Source organism: Littorina saxatilis, linkage group LG4 (genome assembly GCF_037325665.1).
Source record: "Littorina saxatilis isolate snail1 linkage group LG4, US_GU_Lsax_2.0, whole genome shotgun sequence".
NCBI classification, from domain to species: Eukaryota; Metazoa; Mollusca; class Gastropoda; order Littorinimorpha; family Littorinidae; genus Littorina; species Littorina saxatilis.
Window position 1 is genome coordinate 56,364,193 of NC_090248.1, and position 16,192 is coordinate 56,380,384.

Consider the following 16,192-nt stretch of genomic DNA (forward strand, 5'->3'; position numbering starts at 1 on the left):
TTTAGGGGGGGGAGAGTAAGTTTATAACTTGCCTGAAGGCGTATGGTACTGAGTAGATTACATTAGTTCTTTGAACGCACAAAATGTCCAAAAAAAGGAAATGCACCATGTCAAGGAAAGGTTCAGGAGGTTATACACGTTTGTTGTGATACAATCATAAAATCAACTAAATTACGAAATAAACAACACACAATAGATTGGCCAATGCGTGCCTATTTGTGTGATGCAATAAAAGGCAATTGAGTAGGCATAGTGCATTTAACTACCGGAAAACAATGTAAGCTTTAGCTTGCATTGTTGGCATCAGAGTGAAATTAAAGTGTTGGCGTAGATATACCTTTCGTCATGATACGGCACTCAAGTGTAAGCGCCAATGTACATTTTTTCCAGGCGTTGACAAGGATGGCGCTATTGGCAAGGAATGGATTTTTTTTTTTTTTTTTTTTTGGGGGGGGGGGGGGGGGCAAGAAAAGGCATTCTGACAGGTGTAATCAAGTGCTGGCAAACGATGAAAAGCGACCACATACAGATAACAAAGGACATTAGCGTGACACATCATAGATATATGTCGATAAACATTTTGTCATGGAAAGAATAGAAAACATAGTTGAAGATATAAACGTTAGTTATGGAAATTGACATGACACCTAAATATATGACACTCTCTGTTTGGCGTGATAATGGCTGGTTTACCGCAAAACAAAGTTGCCATTGGCAGAGTTTTGACGTTATACAGCAGAGTTGTTCCCAGACACAAAAGTCAATAAGTCAGTTGGACCTGGATTCAAAATATCTATCGGTCAAAAGGCCCTGGCCGAAGAAAAAAGGTGTGTGACAAACGACATCCTGTGTGTAAAAGCTATCGGACGTTCGACCGGCGTAGGGTCAGAAAAATGCGTCAGATCAAAACAAAACAAGTATGCATAAATGACCGAAGACCGATGCCTGGGAACAACACTGATAAAAGTGTTGCTTTTCAGGATGAAGCATAGATCTATGAAATCGCTCTCATGTGTTTCCAAGCTGTGCAGGCGTGAAAACGATAGCATTCAGGTGTTGGTGTTACAATGATGGCATCCAAGTGTTGGCGTAGATATGATGGCATATTCAAATAATGATGTCTTAGTTATGATGTCAATAACATTTGTTTTAGGTATAATGGTATTCAAATGTTTTGGAGATATAATACCACTCATGTGCTTGCTTGGATATACAGGCATTCGATTGTTGTTGTCAATATAATTGCATTCAAACGTTGCCGTCAATTATGACTAGCGTTTTCGTAGGTATGATGGCATTACAATTGTAGCGTAGATATGCTGACACTCAAGTGTGGGTGTAGATATTGTATTATTCAGTAGTTTTCATAGATATGATATCTGCGACAAAACAGTGGTCCCAATAGCATAATAGGCTGAAGGACGTTAAATGATGAAACCTGAATGCCATCAAATGTTCGGCGTAGTAACACTGGCATTGGTGTGCTGGCCTAGATAGATAGGATGGTATTATAAGACGATGACGTAGCTATGATGCTATTCAGGTATTGACTTAAAAAAATGGCGTGTAGATGTCGGTGTAGATATGATGGCATTCTGGATTTGGTGTAGATATCGAAAGTGGTATCCGTGCGTTGACGCAGATGATATTCGAATGTTGGTAACTATGATAGAGTTCAGGACTGGGTGTATATAGTTATGACTGCATTCAGGTCTTGGGGAAGATATGCTGGCATTCAATGTCGGAAGGTATGATGACTCTTATGTGTTGGCGTAGATACTGATGTCTCTGTGGCGCTGTTGAGCGACCTGGTAGCAGTAACGGTACTGTTCCTGCACATGTTTGAAAGAGAATATACTCCAAATATATTTTTCATTTGAAAAAGGCTATCCGTAAAGTCAAACACCACGTTAATGAGTCGAGCCGTTAAACCGAACAAAATACACAAACAAAACATCACCTTACAACAAAACAATTAGAACACACACACACACACACACACACACACATATAATACACACACACACACACACACACACACACACACACACACACACACACACACACACACACACACACACACACACACACACACACACACACACATTCACTGATTTAAACTGTTCTCACTTCGGACAAACGTATTGTAGAGAGCCGTTAACTCCTTCTCCCAACAAGTTTAAATTAAATCTATAACAAAATTTAAGTAAACAACAACGAGAAAGTGAAACTGTCTTTTCAAATTATCAGCCAACCGTGCTGCACATTAAGTTGCAAAGAGCATGCTGAAAGGACACACACGAAGAAGAAAACGACACGTAATTATTTTCGTTTAGTTGAGTTGTACGTACCAGTGACGTCACAGCGCTAGGTCTGACGTTCTGCACGTGCCTGACGGTCATGTAGACGTCAATCTCGCGGTCATACGTCATATGGCTGATTACGTCACACAGAGCACTGAACAGACCGCTCTTACCCACTCCATCACTGTCACATCAACAATAAAGATGCAGTTTTTAAAAAGAATTGTTAAACTATGCACACAATAATGGCACGTGTGAACAAAGGCAGTTGTCATAACGAGGAGTATATGTTAACATGAAAAGAAATACGACAACATAATTAGTGTCAATAAATCGATTGCTTTTTCAAAAAAGTTAAACCCTGACATGAAATCGTTCTATATTTCTAATTCAGTCACATTATCTGAAAAGTCAGAACACCATTTGTACATTTTGTGTGTAAACCAAACTTTTTCACTTAGTGATCTCCTTTAAGTCTTTTGAATCAAAAAGTCGTTGAAACCTATTCCCACTCACCAGCACTGGATGAGGAGGGTGGGGGTGTCAGCCTTCATCTGTGTGTTGGTCAGTGTGTCAAGAAGTTGCAGCATGTGTGACGTGTCTCCCCCCACCTCCCCTGTCCAGCCCTCGTAGTGCAGCACTTTCAGTGACCGGGCACTGGACGTACCCTGCGTTACAGGCTGTGTAAAATGCAACAAGTCGCGTAAGGCGAAATTACTACATTTAGTCAAGCTGTGAAACTCACAGAATGAAACTGAACGCACTGCATTTTTTCACAATGACCGTAGTCCGCCGCTAGTGCAAAAGGCAGTGAAAGTGACGAGCCTGTTTAGCGCGGAAGCAGTTGTGCTTTACTGTATAGCACGCTTTACTGTACCTCTCTTGGTTTGAACTTTCTGAGCGTGTTTTTAATCCAAACATATCATATCTATTTCTTTTTGGAATCAGGAACCGACAAGAAATAAGATGAAACTGTTTTTAAAACGATTTCAAAAATTTAATTTTAACCATAATTTTTATATTTTTAAATTTCAGAGCTTGTTTTTAATCCGAATATAACATATTTATATGTTTTTGGCATCAGAACATGATGAAGAATAAAATAAAAGTAATTTTGGATCGTTTTATACAAAAATAATTTTAATTACAATTTTCAGATTTTTAATGACCAAAGTCATTAATTAATTTTTAAGCCTCCATGCTGAAATGCAATACCGAAGTCCGGCCTTCGTCGAAGATTGCTTGGCCAAAATTTCAATCAATTTGATTGAAAAATGAAGGTGTGACAGTGCCGCCTCAACTTTTACAAAAAGCCGGATATGACGTCATAAAAAACATTTATCGAAAACATGAAAAAACATCTGGGGATATCATACCCAGGAACTCTTATGTAAAATGTCATAAAGATCGGTCCAGTAGTTTACTCTGAATCGCTCTACACACACACACGCACTGACATACACACAGACACACATACACCACGACCCTCGTCTCGATTCTCTATGTTAAAACAGTTAGTCAAAACTTGACTAAATGTAAAAACAATGACACGAAAACACCATTATCAACTGCTGAGTGAGAGAGAGGGGGGAGAGGGAGGTAGACAGAGAGTTACCAGCAAGTGTGTGCAGCCACTCCCAGAACAAAGCACTAAGGCAAAAGTGTGTTATGGTAAAAGGCACACAGAAACAGCTATGCATGTCAGAATAAACATAAGCACACAGATTTCATTTCATTGGATCTTACCAGGCACCATACGCGCTTGTATCAGCGCCAAACCAATGTTGTAGTCAAGTAAGCGTAAACACAGATTCAGCAAGAAACAAAACCATCGCAGCCACACTGGCATTATAGGAGAGAGAGAGAGAGAGAGAGAGAGAGAGAGAGAGAGAGAGAGAGAGAGAGAGAGAGAGAGAGAGAGAGAGAGAGAGAGAGAGAGAGAGAGAGAGAGAGAGAGATCATATTCAGATCATGTCAATTACATTTAACAACAGAACAAATGAAGTGTTTACTCACTGTCTTTTGCACGGTGATGTCATACAGGGTGAGAGTGGTAAAGACAGCGGACTTTGACTTGAGTGTGACGGTGTAAGGACCACTCTTCACGGGCTTCCTGAGCTCTCGTGGCCAGTACTGGCAATACGACTGATGGACAGGACAACAAGATATCCACATTCACAGTTTCAAAATACAAAGAGAGAGAGAGAGAGAGAGAGAGAGAGAGAGAGAGAGAGAGAGAGAGAGAGAGAGAGAGAGAGAGAGACATACAGAAAGACATACAGAAAGACAGACAGAAAGACAGACAGACAGAGACAGAGAGGCGAGGGAAAACAGACCGATAGAGAAAGAGAGGGACAGACAGTCAGACAGCGAGAGACCGAAAGAGAGGCAGAGACCGAGACAGAGAGTCCTGATTTCTGAATATAGCATGTGCCGTGTACGAAAGAACTATTCGCTACAAACGCTTATATCTTTGAAAGCAAAGTTTGTCAAATGCACCCGTTCAAATTCTTCTTACGGACACTTCTTGTTCTTCATTAGCACTGCTCAGAGAAACAATCGTTGTGACGTCATTTCCGTAGACCAGTCGCCAGAAGTCCACCAATGTTGACGGCAGGGGGAGCTGTGTCAGGATGCTGCCTTTGGGGTCACGGAATGTCTGTGCAAATACAATGTGTTACAACATTTAAACCCATCAGTTTATCACGGGAAATGACACGAATTCAGCAAGCACGACATGTTGTTTTGATATAGATCCCGAATTGTATTTGTCAGCACCTTCCTGAATATAAAACACAGGTGAAGAGAACAGTTCGACAAATGAACCTTCGCTTTTTCTAAATACACACACTTGTTTGGTTATACCTTAATACTTAAGCAACTGATCTATTTCTCAATACATATCATGTTTAACACGTCTGGGTATACCCAGCTTGCCAAGGCCTAAGTTCATAGTAATTCAACTGGTCTGACTAAGTCACGCGTTTTCTTGAGCGTCTGACTAAGGCTGATTTCAACAGACATGGTGTGGTCCATGAAGAAAATGTGTACTTACACGACCTGTACATGTTATGGAATTGCCATGACCCAAAAACAATGTTGTGACTCACAGGCATGAAGACAGCATTGATGTACTGATTTCTCTCTGCCACGTGCTCCGTCAGATACACAATATGATTGTCCACTTGAACAAATGTACAAGAAAACAAGAAATTAAACAACAAAATAACGACAAGTACAACTACAAAGTCTTAACTTGGTCAAAACAATGAACCAGACGACCAAAAACGGATTTTATCAAACAGATGGCTTAGACAACATGCAACAGAGAGTCACATGGAAACAGGTCTACACAAAAAAGAGCGCAAAATGTATCGACATAATCAACATCAGAGACACACACGTTTAAATTTAGACGTTTACGCTGTGTTGTCAGAGAATTTAAAGAAACACAAAGGAATAAAGAAACATAAATTAAACTTCCGAAGCAGTTCAGTAACGTTTCTTGCAGAAACCCAGTAAGAGCACGCATTACTACTCTTCGAATCCTAGTGTTCATCTGCCTTGGACTCTGCATATTCAAAACAAGTGACAAACGCAGAAGGAAACAAGTAATAATTAGCAGCATCCATACAATGCAGATTAGCTATGAATAGTGGTCATAAGTTTAAAAGTAAATGCAGCCACTATTACACACAAGCGTATTGCATTAACCTTTATTAACTATATGTATATTTAATACACTGCCGATATGCAAAGTAACTATATCAAGTGTATGTATATATACACCATATGCAGATCAACTTTGTAAAGATGTGTATATTAAATTTGCAATTACAGGGCAATGCGTTTGGGCTTCTGTTTTTTGCCATGTTGACATTCTGGGTGGCGTTGTCATGACGACACTCGGACATCAGCGGCTGCATCTGCATCAGAGTCTACGTCACCAAAACAGAGAAAAGGGAAAAGTATTAAACAGAAAAAGCTTTGGGTACGAGAAAGAACAGATATTTTTAGAATAGGAACAACAGACTGTAGGTGAGAAGAACAAGAGCAAGGTAACAAAGAAAATGTAATCACCAAAAAAACGAATAATACAAATACGAATAAGGACCGGTTTCATACTCGAAACCGGTCCTTATTTATGGCATTCCGTTTGTCAAATAATTATTTGGATACTTTTTCATGTTTTTTTCACCAGTTTTAGCTAAACAATCATTATTTAGAAGCTCATGTGCTAAATAAGTAATTGTTTATAAACAATGTAAAATAATTCTAAATAATGTTTTGTTTACGTAAACCATTCATTATTTACCTAAATAATTCATTGTTTACGTAAATAATGATTTATTTAGCAACATTGCTGATTGTTTACAAACAATGTAAAATACGTCTAATTAAATAATATATTGTTTACGTAAACAATATAATATTTAGACTTATATTACATTGTTTATAAACAATCAGCAATGTTGCTAAATAAATCATTATTTACGTAAACAATGAATTATTTACGTAAACAATGAATTGTTTAGCCAACACATTTTCCATTATTTAGGGGTTTCTAGGATTCGCTTCTGAACTAAGTTTTATGTCTTTCAGTGATTACTATAAGGCCAAAAAAAAAAATTTGTCTGTTTCTGGTAACATGGCTAAAAAAATTAGGGTCGGTAGGTCGGCTTTTTTTTTTTTTTTTTTTTTTTTTTTTTTTTCCCCCCAAATGTAGACCAATAAAACTAACTTTAAAAATCGCGCAAAGAGACTGGATTCACTATACATAGTGACAAGACACTAAACACATTTACAAATCTGTGACAAAGACTGAAAGAGTATGACATGTTTGGCTCACGTAAGTGTAGCCTATGCGATCGTAACTTTGTCTGTCTGTGCGTGCGTGCGTATGTGCGTGCGTGCGTGCGTGTGTATGTCTGTGGTAGAAACTCTAACATTTGAAGACGTCACATTACATTGACGTCACATTATGACGTAAGAGGGTTAGACGTCACGCGAAGAAAGTACTGAGAGTCTCGGTCATTATTATTTTGAGCGGGCCGAGACTAGTGTACATGCAGACAGACAGATCTAGATCTAGTGTCTCGCTTTCTTGCACAGTTTCACCTATGCTCTTTCTGTGTGTGTGTGTGTGTGTGTGTGTGTGTGTGTGTGTGTGTGTGTGTGTGTGTGTGTGTGTGTGACGGAGTGATTGAGTTTGTGTTACTGTTTGTCGATTTCTTACGTGAGCCTTGATGGCTTCGCCTTTTGTTTTCTTTGTTTACCTGGTCTGATCGTCAGTGACCAGTCAAGGTCGTATTCGTCAGCTTTCACCTTCGTCGCGATATAACCTTCGTGGTTGAAAACGACGTTAAACACCAAATAAAGAAAGAAAGAAGCTTTCACCTGCACCGAATGTTTTTTCAAGTCAAACTCGGGTGTATGGATATCATGAAACACATCCCGGAGCGTGAATGTTTCAGGATACGCAAGTTTAACTCCCGTTTTTTCGTGCACGCACTTCTCCAGCGTCAACACTAGAATGTGTCGAACATCACCTTTAGATTCGATATTTCAACGCAGCGTGAATGCTTCGGTGTTTGGTGGTTTTACAGGAAGTACCGTACTTTGTACTTTCCGGGTCATATTAAGGCACGACTTTTTTCCTTCCTCGAGTTCGACCCCTGCGGCGCGTCTTGTATAACAAAGCGTCTAATCCGTGTATGAAATACGAAAAAAATCAAAGAGACCGCCTGAGTACCAGTCAAACAACTTGTGATAATCATGTTTCAGCTACTAGGTACTGCCCTGGCCAAGTTTCCTCGAGCTCTCAAGCCACCCAGCTATCACAATAGACCTGCCTCGGTCACTGACCCCGGTGCAGGATATGACAGGGGAACCACCTCTCATGGCAAAAACTGGGTCATTGACCCCTGGGAAGAAGGTCGTGTCTATAAACAAGGCCACCCAGCTATCACAATTGACCTGCCTTTGATCTGGCCGCACACACAGAGCACACACATTTCCAGTCTGTTAAACTCGGTCACTGACCGGTCACTGACCCCGTGCAGGAAGCGTTTTCTCTCTCAGATGTGACAGGGGAACCACCTCTCACATATTTCCACTCTGTATTCTTCCTTTGATGTGCAGCTTATTTTCATTCTTCCACGGTTTGTTACCGGTATACTTTTTCAATTTTGGTTCGCCCTATCGAGGGTTATGCCCCTTCAATCGTCAGCGGACTTTCGTTTTCACACGTTTTTGTTGTTCATTTTCTCACCCTGTCCTTATACCACCAAAAAACAACAAACAAACAAAAATTTGAGTTTGGAAAAAAAAAGTTTAGGGTCGGCGCCAAAATTTAGGGTCGGTCGGGTGACCAGAAACAGACAATTTTTTTTTTTGGCCTAATTGAATACGAGGTCTCTCCACACACTCTTATCTTAAAATAACTGTTGTTTGGATATTATTTTGTTTATTTTACAAGCCGAAATTGCTGTACGAAAATAACTGATCTCAAACACAGTCAAAGGTCAAGGTCAATAAGGTTTTTCTCTGCCGGGAGTGTTTAGTGTTTGCATTTTCTTGCTTGAAGTTGTTTTTTCCCCTTATGCTCTCTGTAACTTACAGATAAAAAAGAATTTAATCATGCAGTAAGAGAAATGGAAAGAGAAAGTTTTTGTTGAGACAGAACAGAAAACTTAGGACGGAAAACTTTTTTTCAACAACTTCAAGGGAGAGAATGCAAACACTAAACACTCCCGGTCATGACCTTGACCTTTTGTTTGTTTTCGCATTCAGTTCTTTTCGTACGGCAATTTCAGCTTGTAAAATAAACAAATTTACGAACATTTTCTGATAAATAATGTTTGGAGATACCTTGTATTGAATTATAGTATATACACAAAGAAAAACAAGTCGCGTAAGGCGAAAATACAACATTTAGTCAAGCTGTCGAACTCACAGAATGAAACTGAACGCAATGCAATTTTTCAGCAAGACCGTATACTCGTAGCATCGTCAGTCCACCGCTCATTATTTATTTTTAATATACTTACTTATGTGACAACCAATGTACTGTATTTTCTCAGTTTTGCTGATGTTATACGCTTGGTACATATATTTACTCATTTTCCTTAAATAACATGTGATAACATTACTTCATAGCTAAGCACATGATTTTACCTATGGCACAACACAAATCTCTAGCCTTCCTCTCTGAGATGCGTTTGAAGACAGACTGTTAAAAGAGAATAAATGTATGTACATAATTATGATAGAATTATGATGTATGAATGGAAGAAATGTATAAGAACACGAGAACGTATGAATGACAAAGAACAAATGTTTATTTTTGAATGTTTTATGTATGTTTTATTACGGACACAAAAGCTCAGCAATGCAATTTCTCTTTTAGAGATTAATAAAGTTTATTGTATTGTATTGTATTGTATTGTATGGCAAAGGCAGTAAAATTGACAAGAAGAGCGGGGTAGTAGTTGCACTGAGAAGGATAGCACGCTTTTCTGTACCTCTCTTCGTTTTAACTTTCTGAGCGTGTTTTTAATCCAAACATATCATATCTATATGTTTTTGGAATCAGGAACCGACAAGGAATAAGATGAAAGGGTTTTTAAATTGATTTCGAAAATTTAATTTTGATCATAATTTTTATATTTTTAATTTTCAGAGCTTGTTTTTAATCCAAATATAACATATTTATATGTTTTTTGAATCAGGAAATAATGAAAAATAAGATGAACGTAAATTTGGATCGTTTTATAAAAAATGGTTTTTTTTTACAATTTTCAGATTTTTAATGACCAAAGTCATTAATTAATTTTTAAGCCACCAAGCTGAAATGCAATACCAAAGTCCGGCCTTCGTCGAAAAATGCTTGGCCAAAATTTCAATCAATTTGATTGAAAAATGAGGGTGTGACAGTGCCGCGTCAACTTTTACAAAAAGCCGGATATGACGTCATCAAAGGTATTTATCGAGAAAAAAAAACCGTCCGGGGATATCATTCCCAGGAACTCTCATGTAAAATTTCATAAAGATCGGTCCAGTAGTTTGGTCTGAATCGCTCTACACACACACACGCACACACACACACACATACACCACACCCTCGTCTCGATTCCCCCCTCTACGTTAAAACATTTAGTCATTACTTGACTAAATGTAAAAATGAAGTTTAGAAGTCAATTCTTGATTCCCCTAAATAGGGAAAGCAGTTTTCATTATTTAGCGAATCTGCTAAATAATGCATTATATAGGTAAACAATGATTTATTTAGCAACTGCTCACTTTATCCACCCAAAAAATATTATTTTGTGAAATAAGTGATTATTTGTGTAAACAATACATTATTTACGTAAACAATGAATTATTTACGTAAACAATGAATTATTTACGTAAACAATGAATTGTTTAGGTAAACAATGAATGGTTTACGTAAACAAAAAATTATTTTGAATTTTTTACATTGTTTATAAACAATTACTTATTTAGCACATGAGCTTCTAAATAATGATTATTTAGCTAAAACTGGTGAAAAAAACATGAAAAAGTATCCAAATAATTATTTGACAAACGGAATGCCATACTTATTCGTTAAGAACACTTTCGCGACGGGAGGTGACTAAATTAGTAACAGCGCTGACACGCCCATGGACGGGATGTGACTATTTGAGTAACAGACATACAAGGTACACGACTCGTGATTGCTTCCCGGTTTTTGAAGCTTGCAATAAATTGAGTTGTTTCCCTTGATACACGTGACTTGCTCTTCCGCCATGTGCAAATTAGAGAAGTTTTGCGTGGTTTTTTTTGAACAAAAAAAATGAATCGAAGGCGAGCCTTGTCACGGGAGGAGATTCTCCGGATGTTGGATCTTGAGGATCCTGTAGATCATGATTCCGACGTGTTGTTTTCGCCTCAAGAAAGCGATAATAGCAGTGATATTGAGGAAGAAACAGTCCTGTTGTTGCTAGTATGAGTCGGCAAACTACACGTGGTAGGGTGGTACTGCATGGACCTTGGAATCGTGTAGTTTGCAAGGGGGCGTGGCAGCACTGATAACAATGGATGGCTGGAGCCTCCTAATCCTTTTGGAAATGTTCATAGGTGTACAGTTGGGACTTTGTTGTGAAAATGTGACTTATATTCAATATGGATTACCTAGACATCATTTGGTGAGTGTCACAGTTTTGTTTCATTTGAGTCAGGATGCTGTGAGTGAATGCGGGATTTGCTTGTTTTTTTCTTTGTACTGTCTCCTTATTTCTGTGTAGAATGTTAACAATATTTCAGCTAATTCATATGTTTTACACCTTGTTTGGTTATAACATTATTTATAATACTTTCTGTTAAAAAATAACTTTTAAAAAAGCAGTGGAAAAGAAAACACACACAAAAAAACGTAAAAAACCACAAATTATCCCCCTTTCACCCCCCCTTTGCTAAAACAAATTGCGTGACAAACTTATAAATAGCACGACTGAACTGGGCATCCATTTTTTAATTAGTACACAAAATGTGGTGGTGATTGGACTTAATTCAAGCTTGCTAGACAGATTTCTTTACAGTTACTGTTTTTTGGGAAGTTTCTTGGTGGCAAGCTTGGGCAGGCAGGACGTTAACGCCGTGGCAATGCTAGTCACAATAGTGTTCTTTAGCACCAAGAAAACAACTGCGGCGGGGAATACGGTGGTAGATACACATTCGATAGGTGAGCTGTGCAAACCATACGATGAAATGCGGGTGCCAAACAGTGGTCTATACACCGTACACACATTTTGTTCTGCCTATTTTGAATTAAACACTGAATCTTGTTTCGATCTTACGGATGTGTCTTCACATCGTCACACGAGCCGTTACTTCTTGAAACAATTACTACCGATCTATCCCGCGTCCAATTCCCTCGATCAAACATACTGCACATTTACTGAAATTGAGGACACATTCTTCAGGAAGGTGTAAAATCGAAGACATACCTTGAACTCTTTGTCAATGCGCACGTTCGGAGTGCGAGCGTTGATTGGCTGAGGAAAGATGACGTCAAACTGGTCAAGGGAGACAACTGTGTCACGTGAAGTGTACGCTTCCAGTAGCGCTTCGTGTAGAAACACATACTGATCCTGATAAAAACAACAAAAGAAAAATCCAATGACGTGTATGAATCCATCACACACACACACACACAAACGCTCTCCCTCTCTCTCTCTCTCTCTCTCTCTCTCTCTCTCTCTCTCTCTCTCTCTCTCTCTCTCTCTCTCTCTCTCTCTCTCTCTCTCAATAAGAAAACACATACTTTATTATCTGTCTTTGCAAAACAAAAAAATTATCTTTAAGCCTTGCTCACAATTACCAAATAATCTCTCTCTTTATCGGCATTTTCATTAAAGAAAGAACACATGAAAAAGAGAGACGAGAGAGAAACTAGGGGGGAGAGAGAGGGTACGTGTGTGGGCGGTAGAACATCATACAAAGGAGAGCAATGAGAGTATTGTTCTGTAACTGGTGTTATATTTTCTTACCATGGCTTGCACCATCAGTGTTCGTTCCTGACGTAACTGGGTGACGATCTGAATGACGTCAATGCTTCCCACACTCACTGCGGTGTCCATGCCAATGTCAAGGCCGATGTAGGTTCCTGTTCTGCCCACCCCAGCACTATAGAGACAAAGCAGTATCATTGAGTAAACAATCTGTCGTAGGAACGAAGGCGACCCGGAATTAAGACTCGCTGAGGTCAAACTTCAAAATGCAAAACAGCAATGATGTGTGGCATACTGAAGACAATCACACAAAAAGCGTCGCTATTGCTTTAAGATATTATACGTTATTTGCGTGTTTGACCAAAATATGACATTTTACACAGATCGAGACAGTCATTGTTCTCCGAGACCGCGATAGCGGTCGAGGTGAACAATGACTGTCGAGATCTGTGTAAAATGTCATATTTTCGTCAAACACGCAAATAACATTTATGTATCGATCGAATTCCTTTCAGGTACTTATGACTTTGTTTTTGTTTTGACGATTGAACGAGCACACACACACATGCATGCAATCCACATGTATGCAATCAAACACATAAACTTCATATTTGGGCGTTTCAGGTTGACCGAAACTTCAAAGGAACTACAAAACACACGTCATGTACTCACTTTGTTGTTGTTTTGACATTGAACAGCACACACACATGCAATCAAACACATGACGTTTTTTTTTTTTTTTGAGTTCCTTTGAAGTTTCGGTCAACCTGAAAAGCCAAATTATAAAGTTTTGTCGGCCTCTGACGTCACATGACTCAAAGAAGGGAAATCCAATCTCCAATCGATATATAAGAGCTTGTGAAGTATTGACTTTTGATATCAAAATCAATGTTACTTCTGCGCGTTTTATGAAAGTCTGTAACATATTTTCAGGCGAAACAACTCTACAGCCCCTCCGATAAGTATTCACCTTTTAATTGCTTTAAGCTATAAGAGCTAGTGAAGTGTTGACTTTTGATATCATATTAATGTCACTGCTGCGCGTTTTATGAAAGTCTGTGACATGTTTTCACGCGAAACAACTCTACAGCCCCTCCGATAAGTATTTACCTTTTACAAACAAAAGGACACCTTTCATTAGCATTCTGTTTACCTACAACACTTGACTTGTGTTTGTCATGAAAGGGCTCCTGCAATTAATGTAGGTATTTTGGTGTGAACAAGGTGGGTTTATTGTACTCTCTCATCACATGTGCCTCTAAACAAGCAACTGAACTACACAGAAAGTCGCATTTATCATGGTGTGTCGCTCTCCTCACCTGCAGTGCACAAGAAGTGGGGCAGTATCATGCTTTGTCTCCCTTGTGACGTAACGCCAGAACCTGACAAGGGAGGTAGTCGAGGGAGCACCGTGGTCAGGCCAGGACACGTAGTGGTACTGAGTTACTTCCCTTGACTCACGGCCCTTGAGTATTATAACTTTATTATATGTGATCCGGACACGGGCACACACACACACACACATACACACACTCACACACACGCACTCACACACACGCACACACGCACGCACACACCCACAAACGCTCACACACACAGACACACACAGACACACACACACACACACACACACACTCACACACACACGCACTCACACACACGCACGCACACACCCACAAACGCTCACACACACACAGACACACACACACACACACAACACACACACACACACACACACACACACACACACACTCACCAACTTCCACAACCATTCATGCATACTGGACGCAGTCGCGCAGAGAGAGAGAGAGGGGAGAAGAGAAAGAGAGGGTAGAGAGAGGGAGACAGACAGACAGAGAGTTCTACCGACCCCGTCCCCATCTCGTGTGACGGTGAAAGACCTGATACAGAAGTTGTCTCTCTGCTGAATGTGAGTGGTGGTCACCGTCACAGGGCCGTACGTCTCTGTAGTGGACTCCTCTTCTGGCCAGTACAACTCGCACTTGGGCTGGACACAACAATGGTTATATCCCTTCTGCTTTCACCTTTTTTTCCTGACGTAGTTAGTATAGCTTACTTACAGTACTTCTAAAGTTAGAACAAGTCTTCACGACTTGAATAATTAAGTACAAAACAAAAACAAAAACAAAATACCAATCGTTCATAAGGTCAAGACATAGATTGTGTTTCCCACCCCCTTCACTGCCCAGTACGTACTAGGTACGTGGTCATGTTTGGTTTGTCATACGCCCATACACGTACCAGGTACGTGGCATTTACATCAGCACTTTTCAGGACATTTGTGAAAACTAAATGGGAGGTAACCACTGTCCAACTTCTTGTAGGGGTTTAAACACAGTTCTTTCCGATTGACCGTTCAGATAAGTTAGTACCACGTGGTGAAAACTTTTTTAGAAGTTTTTTTTCGATCTATAAGATTCAAAATGGCGGCCGAAAGTCGGACATCAACTCGTAGACCTGTTTTCAAATAATACAGTGTTCTGGAAGCTCTACAAGAAGTGATTTATGGATTACAACACAGAAGAATACTGTTATGGGCTGTAATGTGAGTACCTGATGCTTGACACCAGTTTTAGCTGTGTTTTGTGCAGTTTTACGTGCTGCAGTGTGTGTGTGAAAGTTTGGAAACGGTAATTTTTGACAAAAATGGTCATTATATCGATTTTTACTATAACAATCACAAACAAAGTCCAATGATCATGTTATCACATAATAGCCAAGGGTGTAAGCAAACCACATGCCAAAGATCTAAGAGATATCTCAATAAATGATTGAGCAGTGAACAGATTAGTGAACCTACCGAAGAAAGCGAAATTTGCCCTGGCGCACAGCAATACCAAAATGCTGTTATACTGTGACAGTGAAGGGGTTGGCTAAAATAATACGGTTGCTAGAAAACTTGTGTAACTTGTTTTTTGAGGGATTGAAGTTTATTTGTTTCTTTTGTAGTTATTTAACAGAGGCGCTTGTGGCTATTAATTGGCCAGAAATTGTGCGAGCTGTGCATGATCAATAGATCCCTTGTTGGAGACAAGTAACTATTCGTGTTAATTACGTCTTAAAAATCGAGATTTGTAGGCTACATATTTGATGTTTTTGTTGGGTAGGGGGGGGGGGGGGGTGTAATAAAAAATTTAAGGGCCGAAAGGAAAATAATAGGGTCAGTCGGAGAATCATAAACAAGGATTGTTTTCTTTGGTCGTAGAAGGATGACACATGCAGGAACCTGTACTGCGGCATATACAGTCGACAGACAAGTGCGGTTTTGTTCGTTTCAAAGAGAGAGAGAGAGAGAGAGAGAGAGAGAGAGAGAGAGAGAGAGAGAGAGAGAGAGAGAGAGAGAGAGAGAGAGAGAGAGAGAGAGAGAGAGAGAGA

The 16,192-nt window shown here is 39.4% G+C and overlaps 1 protein-coding gene across 1 annotated transcript in view; it reads right to left on the reverse strand.

The window, feature by feature from the left end:
• Positions 1-452: 452 nt before the first annotated feature.
• The window catches only part of LOC138965645 (receptor-type tyrosine-protein phosphatase T-like), a 40,030-nt gene continuing 24,290 nt past the window's right edge, over positions 453-16,192 (reverse strand). The window contains exons 17-27 of the mRNA XM_070337819.1: positions 14,667-14,804; positions 14,116-14,261; positions 12,836-12,971; positions 12,293-12,436; positions 6,142-6,241; positions 5,414-5,487; positions 4,822-4,962; positions 4,320-4,448; positions 2,820-2,983; positions 2,352-2,487; positions 453-1,832 (exon numbers count right to left, since the gene is read on the reverse strand). Of these exons, the coding sequence (XP_070193920.1) occupies positions 1,761-1,832; positions 2,352-2,487; positions 2,820-2,983; positions 4,320-4,448; positions 4,822-4,962; positions 5,414-5,487; positions 6,142-6,241; positions 12,293-12,436; positions 12,836-12,971; positions 14,116-14,261; positions 14,667-14,804 (1,380 nt within the window). The 3' untranslated portion in view covers positions 453-1,760. The remainder of the gene's footprint in view (positions 1,833-2,351; positions 2,488-2,819; positions 2,984-4,319; positions 4,449-4,821; positions 4,963-5,413; positions 5,488-6,141; positions 6,242-12,292; positions 12,437-12,835; positions 12,972-14,115; positions 14,262-14,666; positions 14,805-16,192) is intronic.